This window comes from Orbicella franksi, chromosome 14, assembly GCF_964199315.1.
Source record: "Orbicella franksi chromosome 14, jaOrbFran1.1, whole genome shotgun sequence".
NCBI classification, from domain to species: Eukaryota; Metazoa; Cnidaria; class Anthozoa; order Scleractinia; family Merulinidae; genus Orbicella; species Orbicella franksi.
In genome coordinates, this window is record NC_138158.1 from 10092306 (window position 1) to 10108568 (window position 16263).

The 16263-nt window shown below is 39.5% G+C and overlaps 1 protein-coding gene across 2 annotated transcripts; it reads left to right on the forward strand.

Moving 5' to 3' along the window:
* Window positions 1-3191: 3191 nt before the first annotated feature.
* Window positions 3192-15373, forward strand: LOC145467186 (cyclic GMP-AMP phosphodiesterase SMPDL3A-like). Of its 2 annotated transcripts, none has more exons than XM_081450743.1 (7): window positions 3192-3602; window positions 7534-8034; window positions 9668-9982; window positions 10738-10909; window positions 12090-12184; window positions 12747-12971; window positions 14455-15373. In XM_081450743.1, the coding sequence occupies exons 2-7, from the start codon at window positions 7545-7547 to the stop codon at window positions 14724-14726; spliced, it is 1569 nt and encodes a 522-aa protein (XP_081306869.1). In that variant the 5' UTR covers window positions 3192-3602; window positions 7534-7544; the 3' UTR covers window positions 14727-15373. The 2 variants fall into 2 exon arrangements, with proteins under 2 accessions (XP_081306869.1, XP_081306870.1); XM_081450744.1 differs by having other exon boundaries at window positions 7540-8034.
* The last annotated feature ends 890 nt before the right edge of the window (window positions 15374-16263 follow it).

The window sequence follows — 16263 nt, forward strand, 5'->3', positions numbered from 1 at the left end:
GGATGACACTCGGAAATGTACAGAAAAGGAAGCTAGCGTTATATTGTAGCCAGGTTTGTGTTAAGATTTTTTTTTTTCAATGTCGTTCGAAAAAGCCCGTAAAACACAAATTAAACCCGAGCAATTAACACAATTTGAGCCCATATTGCATAAAAGACACAAATACAACCCTACATTAAGGCATTCAATAGCTTTATTAGCGACTGAAGTGAATTTACCATGCAAAGTCTATAAACCGGGTCATGAAGAGCTCCATACGTAACGTCCAGCATTAAGTCCGCCGGTACTCATTTATACACTGGGTGGAGAGAGGCACTGTACATGTGAGCGTAGGTGACCTAAAGTGTCTTGCCCAGGAACACAACACAATGTCCCCGGCCAGGACTCGAACCCGGACCGCTCAATCTGGAGAAGAGCGCACTAACCATGAGGCCACCGCGCCTCCACCTTCTTGTCTGGCCCCATTGTGAAAACCTGTTCAGTTCTTTGTTGTAATCAGACGTTTTTCGTTAGAGATCAGCCAATGAATGCTTTTCGGAAGGAAATTATCGTGTAGTTATTGAGAATCAAAGTCCAAGAATCGCTGGCCAATCATGTGCGAGTTCCTGTGCCGTCTTTTCCTTGTACCAAGGCCCCTCCGTTACGAGTATACTTAGCCTGCGTAACAGGCGTTGGGAGGATGGGCTTGCAACGCATCTGAAACGCATCCGCATCTGTAACGCAGGCTAGCGAATACTAAAAGCTATTCAAAGTGATCAACTCCCGACAGACGTACCCTATTTTCAAACTGGGGCTAACATGGCACAAGCCTTCTAGATGTGAAACAGCATCATTAGCTAAATTAACCACTTCGAGTTTCAGGCCACCCTCAATTAAGTATTGTTGTATAAAACAGGTTTCTGACGTAACTCCTCTTTTCATAATTTAATACTGAGTATCGCACTTGCTAACAAAAATATCCAATATTATACAATACATATAGGTCTTGAAGCGCCAGAACTAATATATGATGATATGAGTTCAGTTTGAAACTGAAATATGAATGTAGATTAAAAATAGTCTCGGCTTTGATCCCGCGCGGTTTCACGCTTTCATAACCGCGACAATAGAGTGAAGTAAAAATACTCTCGTTACCTTTTAGCTTGATATTTTTTCTGTAGTGACAAGAAATGATCTTTATCGACCTCTCTTTGTATGGTGATCATGAGTTGAGAGTTTCACCAGTGTCACATGCAGTGTTAACAGCTTGTTCATGTCTCAGATTCCATTCATTGATTTAATAACGGTGTCCTGCCTGTCTTTGTCTTATAAGGACAAAGTTTTCATCAAGAATTCATCCTCCCCTTTTCTTAATGTTTTCTCATTCTGTTGAGAGTAATGGGAAAGAAAGTACGATAGGGAAAATGGGGATTTGGTAGCTTTACTTTATCCTCGCCCAGATAGAAAAAGAGGGGTTAGCCCGGTAACTGATCTGGCTCAGTTACCAGGACAAATTTTGTCGTCTGTTCATATGGGAAAGTTTATCCCGGTCGACCGGGATGAAATTCCAGAACCAAAACCAAAATGCATCAGTGGTGCCAGGTAAATCACATGATTATTCTGACTTCATCGTTTTCCGTCCACACGAAAACGCAAGGCCGGCGTTTTCAAATTCCTCCGGTTTGAAGAGCGTTTTCGAAACGCTCCGTTTTCATGACGGTTAGCGTGGACGGTAGGCCTAACCGTAGAAATAAAGCTGCGTTTTCAAATTTCTCCGACGTAATGTGGACACTGCCTCAGACACTCACGGTGTTCTAACATTATTACTTATAAATTAACAACTGTGGAACGTGATTTCATCTCATTAATTATGTTAGGGGTATTCTTCGACAAACCTAGAATGGTTTAGATGCAGAATCCCTTCGATTCTACTCAATATTGATCAATATTATAAGCGGACAACATTATTGAAATGCAAAATTTATTCCAGTTATTTTAATAGCCCTCTTCCAAGATGACAAACCCTTCCGAAATACACCCAATCTAAAGACTTTGAACGAATATCTATCCTGAAAATATTCTTCAAGAGGTTAACCCGAAGACATAGTGAAACAATGCAATATTACATGTTCTTTATTCTAGCAGACAGGACTAAAGCAATTCAAAAACCGCCAACGATTTTGGCTTACGTCTCAAGCGTTCTTGATATGGCTAGCTCGAGGAGGGGCCATGATGAACGAAACCCTGCTCGGACATCGACTACAGGCGGGGGCTTTGACATACTTTTGTTCGGTCAAAGACTGGTTTACGGATCTCAAATATACGCCTCGGTCCGATAAAAGAACTTGGCAAATATCCAGATCTCGATCGTGACCTCACGTTTGATTAAGAGGGCGACTGTGACAACAAGGAAGGACCATGTTTATTTATACTGAAGAACGAATCACAATATGTCGATTCATATTTTAATTGGCGTGAGTGATAGAATAAACCTCAAAAATAGCAGGGCGGAAGTCGGAGGATGTTAAAAGCCCTCGGCATGGGTTAGATTTGTGGAGATTGGCACGAATAGCCCCAAAGGAGAAATGTTGGCAAATTTGACAAAACATGAATCGGTGAATCGGTAACTCGGGCAGTCATGTGGTGCGGAAGAAAAATGAATCCAACTGAGAACTTGAGACCTGGGAAAACCCGGTTATATTCACTTGGGTAACAGCGGATATTGCATCTCATTTCCGTGTAACATTATGAAAATATGAATTAGACAGAAATTGTTTTTTTTTTTTTTTTAATACATGGCAGCCTGAAACCGTCGTTCATGTCGACACAGTGACACGTTTCAAATACGTGCGATAGCTTTATATTATTGACTTTATTTTGCCAGAAATTACAAACAGATATATATGCATGTTTGCACTATATTGTATATTTCAAAATTTCATTTACATAACAATAATAAGAGAGATTAAAGAGTTCGGAAGTAAACGGTCACCTACAATAAAAATTAATTTTTTAATTGCTCTCTTTTTGGCCGTAATATGGGCGTGCCAAATTTTAATATAGTACCTGTTTGAAATGATGTATTTCGCCTAAGGCGCCCATCCATGTTTCTCCCAGCCCAAAACTGTTGATTTTGAGCTAGTCGTTTGTTTACATAACTTCAAATTGTAATACTTTAATTGAATACCTGTTGCACAAGGAAGTGGATTTACGGCCGGGTCGCACTAGACACGTACACTAAAGACAAGAGTTTATTTTTGGCGTCGCGTAAATATCTTAACTGCTAATTGTTAACAGTGAACAGTGGAGAAAAATAGCAAGTGGGGTTAAATTTGTTATATATTGGCAAAAACTGCGATTATTTTTCAAAAAGCCAACATCAACATTGCTGAAATGTCTAAAAAGTCCGCAGATTCGTCAAACGCTCAATTCCCCAACCCCTCTCCCCTGCACTGTTCGGTTCCTCAAGCGGAAACACGATTCGCGCCAGTAACTTGATCATGTATCGAGTCATAAATGAGAAAGCGTTGTGTAACCGGAAATTTGCCAGAACTGGCAAAATATTAGAGTACGTTTCGATCTACTCGTTGGTTTCTCTGAGGAAAGGCTGACTTAATCACGAGGTATGTTTCCATATAAATGTAGAACTGCCATCGTTTGCATTATAAAGAATAGCGAAGCTTGCAAATAACTGCGAAGGTTGTGTTCATTTAGCTAAATCGTTTCTCTGCATATTTCTCTTTGTTTTGAGTCGGATCTATGTCGATTTTTTGTTCTGTAGCCGAGGAAAGCTGTTGTAAATTTGCAGCGAACGTTTGTAATGTCTTATAAACATTCTAGGAGGAAGGATTCGTTCGTATACATTATTGAGCTTGAATTGAGGAGAATTGCGGTCGTTTCGCCCGATCAACAGGCCATTAAAATCGCCCGTGACCATGCACTCTTATTAGCTCGTTACAGAACAAGAATTAAAAATGTTCTGTGGAATTTTGTTTCATTATTCCCACAATGTTGTCTATTTTTAAAGAGAGAGAAACGTTAAGCACACATTTCTGTGCACTTTATGTCCGGGCGAGCCGACTTAAATTAGTGCGGGCGAACTGACACCGGGCGATTTGCTGTCATGCGAAACGACATCGTTCACCATGAGACTTTCCAAGCACGTAGGCCTGACTGCACATGACATGCACTAGTAGACGGCTGAAATTCAGACTAGACTTGTACGAGCTTATTCCATTTAGAATCCGGATCTATACCGGTTTCCACGGTTGTGCGGAAATCTTTTTGTCAAAATGACTTTGAAACCCTGGAAATGAAGGGGACTTCAGGAAACTAAAATCCAAATCTTACATTTCCTTACACTGCCCTCCTCTGAAAGACCGTGTGCTTCGGCGCTTGTTTCAGCGGATTTCAGAAATCGGCCACCCTTTATCCAAGTAGCAGATCGAAAAAACCCTACACTTTTAACGTTCTCTCCACTAGTAATAAGCTTTCATCTTGGAAAGCGCATTGTTATTACGTGTGGAAAAACAGTGAGCTGTTGTTTTGCATGTAAAATCTGTACCCAGGTGTTATTGAACATTATATAATAACCCAAGTTATTCTCGCATTTTGATTGGTTCTCGCCTATAATCTATTAGAGGACAGATGCACGATTGACGTCATCATTTCAAAGTCTTTTCCCCCCTGTGTTTTAAAATGGCGGAAAGTTTTGAGAATTAAGATAATATTTTACATGACTGGGCAAAAGATAAGGTACAAGAAAGTCTTGTCCAGGCATTGAACAGCTACCAGAAGCATAGTCTAGCAGGAAGAAGAAAGGTAAAGCCGTTTCTGTTTTAGAAAATGACGCAGAAAAAATACTCGAGCAGTCTCAGTCGGCAGTCGAGCGAGACTAAACCAAACACAAATTAAAAATTAGTCTTGGTAAGCCGAGAACCATTGCTTTATCTCGAATTTAACAAACCCAATAAACAAAATGTTTATGAGATTAATTTATTTAAAACATTGAACTTTTCTCAGTCTCAAAATAATTGTTGACACAGTGATTGATGTCAGGAATGAAACATCAAAACCGCTTCTTAAAATCAGTTAAAATAAACACATAACCTTGCTTTCCGATGCGAATGTTCCAGTCCGTTTCAGGGCACAGCAGCGAGCAAAATATAGCTCATTACAGCTCACGGCCAACTGTATTGCAGCTAAAAGGTGTCTCCGACTTTATTTCAAACTGATTTGAGAATCACCAACCACAGAGGACACAAATTTCCACCATCACTAACGCTCCTTTCATTCAAAACTTGAATCGAATGGCCTTCAGGTTAACCACAACCGCAAGTTTTCCGAGCATTTTTTTTCAACTCCTGCCATATTTAAGGCAACGTCCAAGCTTTTCGGCTCACAGGGCCGTTCTGATGACAAAAACCGACTTGACTTTTCAGCATTTTCTTTAAGATTTGTAGATTTCGCAGTTCAATTCTGCTTTTGCTGTAAGTTTTTATTCCACGAGAAGCGACACTCAAGTCAAGTTTGACAGTGGCCTGATTTTCCTGGACCAATCACAATTCTTTGCTGCGCATAGCGACCAATGAGATTGCTTCATTTTGTATAGACAATAGATTACGTCAAATGGCTTTTTTCATGTTCACTAAAGTGGACAAAGGCCGGCTTTCGAGTTATGTTGGAAGATTTTGAATTAAAAGAAATGCTTTATCTGTAGTAGTTTGTTTCGTTATTATATAAAACAAGTAGATTCCATGTTGCGGTGCGTCTGTTCAGTAATAGATCACAGAAGACGTCAAAATGTGGTAAGAACATCAGTGACACACTCGGCTATCGCCTTGTGTGCCACTTTTTTGTTCTTACCATATTTTGACGTCATCTGTGATCTATTACTGAACAGATGCACGGCAACATGAAATCTATTTGTTAAATAGAATTCTTCAGAGATCTGAGTGAAAATTAAGGAAGTGTTTCAGATGGGTTCATCTTCAGTTTTAATTCAGGAAGTCTTTGGGGGAATGAGGAAGAAGATCACTGGAATTCTTAAAGGAGGGTTGTACGAGGAGGGGGGGAAGTCTATGGTAGGGTTCACGAATGGAAAAAATTGAGGATCACAGATCACGGATATAAAAATTTCGTTTTCTCAAATCACGAATATAAGCAAGTAAGATACTCTTTTTGATAACCTGTTCTTACACTAGAAAGAGTGTTTGAAGAAAGAAAAATCGTGAAAGGCTAAGTCACGGCTCCATATTGCAAATTGCATGTTGCAGACAGTGCCTACTTTTGTTAGTGGGCACACGTTCTGTGCATCACATAAGACTTGGTTTAAGCGTCATGCACACGCTGGGGTCGACATTGACGCAATCAACTATGTTACCAAGTACACGACTGAAATGAAAGTAAAAATTTTCCTACTGTGACCAAATCAAGTTTAATGAACCTGTGCTTAAACCAGGAATACCAGAATAGCAGCATATCACTAACCACTAACTGTTAACGTCTTCCAGCTGAAAAGCTGGCTGTTACCTGTCGAAAATTATATTGAAATCCAACTGTAAACATGTACCTGCAGATGGCGTAGTGCATGCGCAAAACAAGTGCGAGATACGCAAATGTTTTACTTAGTGGGGAGGTGACAGGGAAAAATGTAACGGCACCATAAAAGTTTTCAAAAAAGTCAATAACTTAAGAAAACGGTTGGTTACCCCTATATTTTATTTTATGAAATGGAGGTGGCAAGCCTATTCAGCGCGTCATTAGTTTCTGGTTGTGAGGAAAAGGTATTTAGACTGTATTTTAGCTGAACCAGAGGAAGGCTGTCAGAGACACTAAATGCGCTATTGCAATGATTCTGTTATTAAAAACAAACCAAAAAATGTGTTTGCTCTTCTGTATGTAAAGGCGAATTCTCAGGAAATCTGTGAAGAAATATTCTATCCTTCTGTTTTCAGAAAAATGCTGATGTCAGCATTTTTGTTGAGTTTCAAGGCTAATCATCTCGAAAAAATTCGTGGCTACCCTAATTTTTCCAATTGTGGATTCCATTAGCACTTGCAAAGATCTTGTTTTTCCATGTGATCCTAACCTGGCGCAAAAACTTTTGTATTTAGTAGGGACCATCCTTAAGTCGCTCTCTATACATAACTCTAACCATTCAGAGGACCTTTGTCTCAAAATCATGTAGAATAGAGTGGTGAAATCACGAATATCGGTGAATAATTCAAGTTCTTCACGAGTCATTCAAAACCTTCAGGTCACAGATCACGAAGAATAATTTCCTAAATTCACATTTCACGGAAAATAAAATCAGCTAATCACGCATCACGAGAATACCCCTGTACGACCCTCCTAAAGGAGGGAGGGTGAGGACTTGATTGTCCTCAACAGAGGGTGGGTGGGGTTTGTGTTGTGTATATTGAATTAAAGAACCAGCATTTAAAAACACACAAATTATTTTAAAATTAATTAACATAAAATAATGAGAATGTGATAGATGTACTATCCATCATAAATTAATACTTGTGTGAATTAATTGAATGTAACATTCAGTTTCAGATCCCATGGCTGCGAAGTATTCTCGCAGTCTGTCTGATTCAGACCCTGAAAACCACATGCAGTCAGAAATTGATGATGTGAGTACCTCTTTAGATGATCTGCACATTAGATGGCAAAAGAAAGTCATCAGAGCAAGAGTTATGTTAGGAGTGTTAACAGCAATCTGCTGCATACTCCTTGTGATCCTGATTATTACTTACGAAAGCACTCGTAAACATGACAAATCTTGTGTTCCAACCCTTGGACGGACACCCAGCAATGATGATATCATGAAGTTTGTCCACCTGGCAGATATTCACTATGATCCATTCTACAACAAGACTATCTCAAGAAGTAACTTTTGCAGATCTCAGGGAGCAAGCAATGATACAGCAAAGTATATTGCTGAGTATGGAAGAATTGGCTGTGATTCACCAGCATCTCTTATTGGAAATACTTTAGATGCCATAAAAAATGTTAGTGTTGAGGAGGATGTTAGCTTCGTATTGCTGACCGGTAAGTGAAAAGAAGGTAAAAAGTGGGTACTTGAGGAAATGAGAACATGACAAAGGTGTGAATGAAGTCATGAATTGATATTAAACTACCTACAAATATAGTGATAAAATAATATAAACTCCCAAAATACTCATTTCAATTTTGTGGCTTTGTGACCATTATTGTTTGTATATAAATAATGTCATATTTATTGATCTCAGCTGTCCATTGAAAATATAATATTACTGGGTCACACACTGTACAGCACATATTTACACTACACCACTGATCTTGTGATACTATTTTTGTTGCACATTGGCATGCAGGATAGCCTGCAAATGTAGACGTATTTCTGGCTGTCACTTGGTTTAACCGAAAATAACGTCTGCGAACCCGAGCCAGGAAACAATTTCTGTGACGTAATGACTTTCGTTTCGCCTTGGCCAATCAGATTCCATGATAGAATGAAACTCGAGTGCTCTTCACAGCAAATACCTCGTGCAGTAGTCCTGAGTTTATTTGAGCTAAACTGTGATTGGCTTAGAATTCCTACGTCACAGAAATCGTTTTCTGGCTCGATTTGCAGACATTATTTTTCAGCAGAACCAAGTGACAGCTGGAAATATGTCTGTGTTCGCAAGCTACATGCAGGGCAGATTTTGCCTTTACAAGACAATGTTTTTTCCTGGGGTTAGACTTGCACTGAACACCAGCAATATTTTAATGAGCAAGTCACAGCTGCAACTGAAAATTTTCTTTACTGCCAGTGGTCAAGCTGCAAATGAAAATAGCCATGCATATCCTTTGGGAACAGCCATCTTTAAATTCCCAGGTCAAACATCTTAATTTATTCCTTTCATACTAATTACTCTCCTTTCTTAGCTTAAATAGTTTTACCCTTTTTTTTTGGTTCGCACCTTCATCCTCAATTATTCTTGGTAATATCTCCCTTTGTTATACTATTTATTGTACATTCTCATTTTATTTCTCACTGTACAACTGACGATGGATGATGTCTCATCCGAAACATGTATTGTTTTCATTAAAAAATGAACTTCAAAAACATTGTGTGCTTCATCAAAACCATATCTTACTTCATGCTGCTATGAAGCCTCAGTATCATGATCGTGTTAACGGTGTTGTATTGTACCACATGCGTTGCGCTGGGCTCAACAGGGTCTGTGCTCCAACTGAAAAAACACTTTAACTCTGACAGTACCTCTCCCTAACCAGGTGTATGAATGAGTAAAGACTCACAGAGTATTTCCCAGATTGTCTGTTATTTAATTTGTGCTTTATCGTTCAACATCACCTTTTATATTGTACCCTTTGCTCAATTACCTGCGACCTATTCATCGCTGGAATTGTAGTTAAATTCCTTATGCAGTCCCATTTACATGCAGATTTCCTTTCACAGGGCTTAGATGCTTGGAATAAACTCATGTTTTGTTTTAAGCACTCAATGTTACTACTTGTACTAAGATTTATTTCTCTGATTACCAGCTAGTCTCATTTAATATATAGGTGATTCTTCCCCCAGCATTGCATTGCAATTGTACCTTTTATATTTATTTAATATCAGTTTTCCTCTAACTGAAAATGTTAATAGATAATGTACATGTATAATCAATATCTCACAACCTTGTCTTAATAGGGGACTTTTCAGGTCACAGAATGTGGACACAGTATGCTGGACCGCAGAGAGTCTTAGACAACATTGCTTACGTCAGTAACCAAACTCATTTAAGATTTTCAGACATTCCTGTGTTTCCTGTGGTTGGAAATAATGACCTGCCTGGACACTACGTCTTACCAAACTCAACCAGTGACTGGTACAAGAAGCTTTTGTCGTACTGGGAACCCCTGATTCTGTGTTCCGGGTGTCCTGGCAGTGTTAAGCAGCCAACAACTCAGGCGGTGTTGGAGAAAAGTTTTTTGGAGGGTGGATACTATAAAGTCAGCATTGCAGGTAATTATCTCACGTGATGAGCCCACAGACTTCTCACCTCCCTTCAGGTGGCAGTGTCTTAACTACTTCAAAAAGATCTGATCTGAGTGTCTCATCACAGGCATCCCGAGGGGTCCCCTCACAGGTGTCCCAGGGTCACTTTTGCCAAACCAATTTGTGCAAGACAGAGGCAAAATGTATTATGGGAAATTCATGATTAGAATAAAATACAGTCGTGGCAGTTGCCTTAAATAGGAATCACTTTAATGCTCTATTCTCATGTCCATTTGTACTGCTGCTACAGTAGTTCTTAAATAAGACCAGTTTCAAGTGATTTTTAGGAGTTGCTTACAAGTTCTTATTTGGAAAACGTGTTGCATCACTAAAACCTGGCAACTCACATCTATGCAAAAATTGCATTAATCAGCCTAAAGAATTCAGGAATGATAACAAATTCAGGGCAAGGTGATTAGGTAACTTGGTTTTCCTCCTAAAAGCTTTCATATTTCAAAACAAAATGTTGTTAATTTCATGAATGTCACTCTTCTCTTACAAAATGAAGTTGGGAGCCTGTGGTCTGATTGGTTTTCTGAATAAGGGTTTTTCTAATGGGTTCTGTTGGACTTGATATATGAAAATAAGTCCAAGAAGTGCTGGCAGTGACTTAATACGGCATTGTGTGTCAGTGATGGAAATCTAAGCTGGAAGAAAATCTTGTACCGGTAGTTAAAATGGGGGCTGGTGTACTAACTTTGATTTTTCTCTATTGTTTTAAGGTGGGAAAATGGTTCTGTTAGTGTTAAACAGCTTGTACTGGTCTGCATATGTTGGCGGTAGTGCGGACATTGTTGGTAAGGCAAAAAGACAATTAGAGTGGTTAGAAACTCAACTAGAACTTGCCAAAAGCCAAGGACAAAAGGTGATGTTAGCTGGCCACATTCCTGCAGGGTATGTAGTAAATAAGTACATGTACTGCACGTACATTGTATTACAAAGCTGCAAATAAGTATAATTTACAATATTTAGAGTGGAAGCTGCATCAGCCTTGGCTGGTTCATGAAGGCTCCCTAAGTAGGTCAAATTGGATTTTTTTTTTCAATAATTTTAATTTACAAAACACATGATGACATATTAAATTACCTTACAATACAGGTCTCTTATACCAGTGGCTTTACAATACTCTACTTACAGAACAACCCTTACATTAAAAATTGGAATTTGGAAATGTTGGTTTCATGAGGAAAGATAAAAATCAGATTACCCAGAGAAAAACCCTCATAGGTTGGCAAGAACTAAGAATAAACTCAGCCCACATGCTAGTATGTGGCATTAGGCTGGAATCAAACGCAGGCCACATTGGTGGGAGGCAGGCGCCCTGAACAGTACACCATCCCTGCCCCCTGTCATATTATAAAACATTCATAAGGGGTTTTGAGTACGCTTCTTAGGGACGGACCATTATTATTATTGTCATTATTATTTTTTGGAGGGGGGGGGGGTGTTGAGATGGGGTGGGGTTGGGCAATTTCCAAAAAGAAATTCCTGCACAGCCAAAACAGCTTTAAAAAAATGGTGCAAGGGGAGTCATGGGGTAAAATCAAGGCATGGTTTCTACTATCCAGGTCTTATATTTGGTGCAGTGGCTCCTGATTTGGTGTTAAAAAAATTCTTGGACAAGCTATTTCCCATCAAAAAAAGAAAACGGTGAAAAAAAAAATTCATGCTGCAGAAACCCCCCCCCCAACCCCCCTTCCCTCCCCCCCAAAAAAGGTCTATCTCTTACTAGAAGAGCCTATAAGTATATGCAGGTGGATGGAAGGGTCATAGGAGTAGTATTAGATAACTGTTTGAAAATGAGCTGATAACAAACTACTTGGAAGGGCGTTTAATATGGGGGGGGGGGGGCTACCGGGTGGAAAAGGGGGGACTAATATCCAGGATAGACATCCATGTGTATCGTCAGAGTACGTCTTTATGGCGTTCGTTTTTTTAATGTAGGAATTTTCAAGAAAGTTGTCCAAAAGATATCAAATCGTTTTCAAAATTTAATCAAAAACGGGCAACGAAACGGCAGCCGTCATTCTGATAATAATCATTTTGCCTTTTTTTCGTTTTTCTTTTTTGTTAGCATTGACACCTATTCTAACAATCCCTATTGGCTCAGTAACTACACAAATTCCTTTGTGAGTCTTGTAGCAAAGAAGTATGGTGATATAGTGGTTGGTAAGTTGGTTTATATTTATTTGAAATTCTTCTCCTAACAACATTTGTACTTAAATGTGTCATACTGTGTAAAAAAAGAAAAAAAAGAAAACAAGGCCAGGAAAAAAATAGAAACGCCAGCCAATTTTAATAGTTGCGTTTCTTTCTCGTACTTGTTGCTGGGTATGGCCAACTTTCCTATTGTCTAACTTGCGATATCCCGAAGATCTTCGCTACAAAACCGAACGTCTCTGAGTATTCTCTTATAATTCTCAACGAGTTGACAGTGGTTTGTGATTAAGTATTCAGCAGTTGTGATGATGAGGACTAACCAATTATCGACAAATCCTTTAATACGAGATTGCCAAAATTCTGATGCTCTCCGAAAATTCCCGAAGGAAACGGGCATAGCTTCGTACCGTTAGGACTGGGCTCTAGGCCCATTGCATGCTGGGGCCACACAGGCCCGGTTACCGTTGCTGTTGGAGTTGTAATCCAGCATAGGAATGGTAGTGTATTAAAACCGAAAGATAATTATTTTGACCATTTGTTGTTTTAAGTGTCCAAATTTCTTTTTGGACAGGTCAGTTCTTTTCCCATACACACAAAGATGATTTCCGCCTCCACATACCTGCAGCAGACGCGAGTGCTCCCCAGCAGGATAGTGCCAAGTCGTTTGCGCTTCTTGCGCCCGCGATATCACCGGTTTATCAGAACAACCCGGCATTTAGGGTGATGTCACTGGACATGGAACAACTGTCTCTGTTGGACTACAGCCAATACTACATGGATCTAGTGATGGCTACAGGTTAGATGTTAACATAATTTTATGAGTATGCATTATAGTAAACGAACCTGACTCCTAGGTTACAATCTTGCTAAATTTAAATGAAAAATTAAGACCACGCTCCCCCCATTTCAGTAATGGAAAAAATAGCGCGTTTTGGTTGTAGCGCGAGTTCACCATTGCTCAGGAGAGGGAGGGAGCGGAGGTGTATTTCTTATGATTGTAGCTCAGCTCTTTACCCCTTTGAGAGATAGGTCGGTGTTTTGAGGCAACGAATTCCATAGTGTAAACGTAACTCTTCAAAGATCAGTTTAATCTCTAGTTTCGTACGCAATTAGCGGCCGAAATTTTCTAACGCAGACAAATAATGCCATGTGATCTGATTTGATCTGAAGCCTGTCTACTCCACTTCGAAGGAGTCCCCCGCCCCGCTCCCGTGACCTGGCCGGGTGTTCTATTTGCGTGTGTTGTACTTCTAGATTACGGAATGTAAGATGCATCAAACGTCGGGTGAGCTTAGCTGTATTAAGCGTCTGGGAGACGTATAAAACAGGCGCATTTTACGTCTCAGATGTATAATTCTTTTAGCCTAAAACAAACGGACTTACCTCAACTGAGAATCAAGTGACTGGCCAACAGTCTCTTTCGTAATTTTTTTTTTTTTTTTTTCAACATGGAGCTGTTAGCAAAAATATCTTTGGCGAGACACGCTTATCGGAAACTTTTGACGATACATATCTCAGGCCTCGTCCACCGTACGCCGGAGGAATTTGAAAACGGAGATTTTCGTACTGAAAACGCATCAAATGTTTTCTGTCCACACTTCATCGGAGGAATTTAAAAACGCAACAGTCACCGGTCATTTTGAATTTGTGTTTGATGAAAACTGGGTCAGGGAAATCACGTGATTAACGTCACTTCATCGTTTTCTAAAAGCTCCGATTAATTTCAAAATGTTTTCCGTCCACACGAAAACGAAAAGGGGGCGTTTTCAGTTTCCTCCGGTTTGAAGAGCGTTTTCGAAAAGCTCCGTTTTCGTGCCGGATTAGTGTGGACGGTAGGCCTAACCGTAGAAATAAAGCTGCGTTTTCAGATTTCTCCGGTTTGAAGAGCGTTTTCGTGCCGGATTAGTGTGGACGGTAGGCCTAACCGTAGAAATAAAGCTGCGTTTTCAAATTTCTCCGGTTTGAAGAGCGTTTTCGTGCCGGATTAGTGTGGACGGTAGGCCTAACCGTAGAAATAAAGTTGCGTTTTCAGATTTCTCCGGTTTGAAGAGCGTTTTCGTACCGGATTAGTGTGGACGGTAGGCCTAACCGTAGAAATAAAGCTGCGTTTTCAAATTTCTCCGGTTTGAAGAGCGTTTTCGTGCCGGATTAGTGTGGACGGTAGGCCTAACCGTAGAAATAAAGCTGCGTTTTCAAATTTTGCTGGCGTAATGTGGACACTGCCTCAGCAAGAATATTACACGTTTTAGATCGATTGACTCTATCCTATTTTTTGGCAGAATTCTCAAACCCAGTATGGCAGTTGGATTACATTTTCAGTGAAAAGTACTCGTCAAGCAACAAATTTCTCAATGCGGACAGAATTGACGAGCTGAACCAACAGCTAATCAACCAAACAAGCCACAGCTTCTGGAAGGGATACGTGTTTTCTCGAGAGACCAATTACCAGCCCATGCCTTACTCCCGATTCAATCTTTACTGCGCCATGAGATTCGTCCATCTTGACGACTTCAACAAATGTATCGGGAAGTATGTTGTTCCAGGTGGTTAACTGACCATCACCCATTCTTAACTTAAATGATATTTCATAGTTTATTTTCATAGTATTAGATCAGGTATTCCACTAAGAATACCAAAATCAAAGCGGTTCGACGCTAACATAAGTGTCAAGAAATAAGGTCAATAATTTGAAGTTGTGAAAATGTGAAAGCATTCTGACATTTTTGTCTTCCTCAACTCCTATTCATGCAAGACAAAGTTGAACATTTTAGCCTAGGTGATTCAAAAGCGGTGTGTAGATATTTAGATTTAAATATTTGTGATATTTAGAATTTTTTTTTGAGAATTGCGGAAAGATTAGGCGATTTTACGTGATATTTGTGGAAAGGAAAGGTCTAATCCCCTCCTCAGCTTTGTATCAGTTATTACACAGAATAGAATCATTATTATTGTGTATTAATTAATGTGTATCGTCGCGTTTTGATTGATTTTATGCTGAACTTTTACACAAGGTTTATCGATTTTTACGGAGAAGGTTAGGAGAAATCTCAATCTTGTCTTTGTAGTTAACGGGTTAGGGACAGAACATTATTTTTTTGGTGGGGGACGGGGGCACGGGGGTGGGCAATTTCGGAAAAAAAAATCTCGCGCGGTAAAAACTGCTGAACAAAAATCTTGCAACAGGGGGCCATGGGGAAAAAAATCAAGCAAGTGCTTTCTACTATCATTATTTTGATTTTTCATGTTAAAAAATTCCTGCACAAGCTATTGCCTACTAAAAAAAAGTCATGTACAACTTAAAGGTGAGAACAAAATTCACGTCCCAGAAAATTTCCCAACCCCTCGCGCCTCCCCTGAAAAAGATAATGGTGCGTCCCTCGTTCTAGTACACATGTACGTTACATTTTAGTTAGGATCATCCATTCATACTCCATTTTATTTCTACAGTTCATCCCCGCTTTAACGGTTTAGCTCGGTTCAGAAAATTTTGTTCGTGATTAAAGAAGCGCGATAAACGTGAAATTCAGATATTAACAAGACAATAAGAACTTTACGGTACTCCCGATGTGTCGTAACAAATTTTACTGTGGAATCGCTTTAATTTTTGTGTTCTAAGATGAGATGTCCCTCCATAAGCAGAGGCCTTTCCACAAATATCCGGATATCCTCTGAGATATTTGGAAGTTTCCAAGATATTTAGAAAATGTTAAGATAATTCGAAAGTTTTAGGATAGTTAGAAATTTCCATAGATTTTTGTTTGGCCTAGCCCCGTGTTTTCCTCGCTATTTTCTTGAAACAATGTGCGGTTTTATGTCAGAAACAACCCAGTCCAGCGGTTTCCCACTTCAAAAGTGTATTCTATATCACTAAAAGCGCTAAAGCAGCAATTTTCCGAAATGGCGGATCCTGGTGACATCGACGTGCCTGAATCCAACCTCGTTCCCAGGTAACGAGGTTGGCCTGGATCGTCTCTCTCAACTCCTGTTCATGCAAGAATAAGTTGTACATTTTAGCCTAGGTGATTCAAAATCGGTGTGTAGATATTTATATTTAAATATTTGTGATATTTAGAAATTTTTTTAGAATG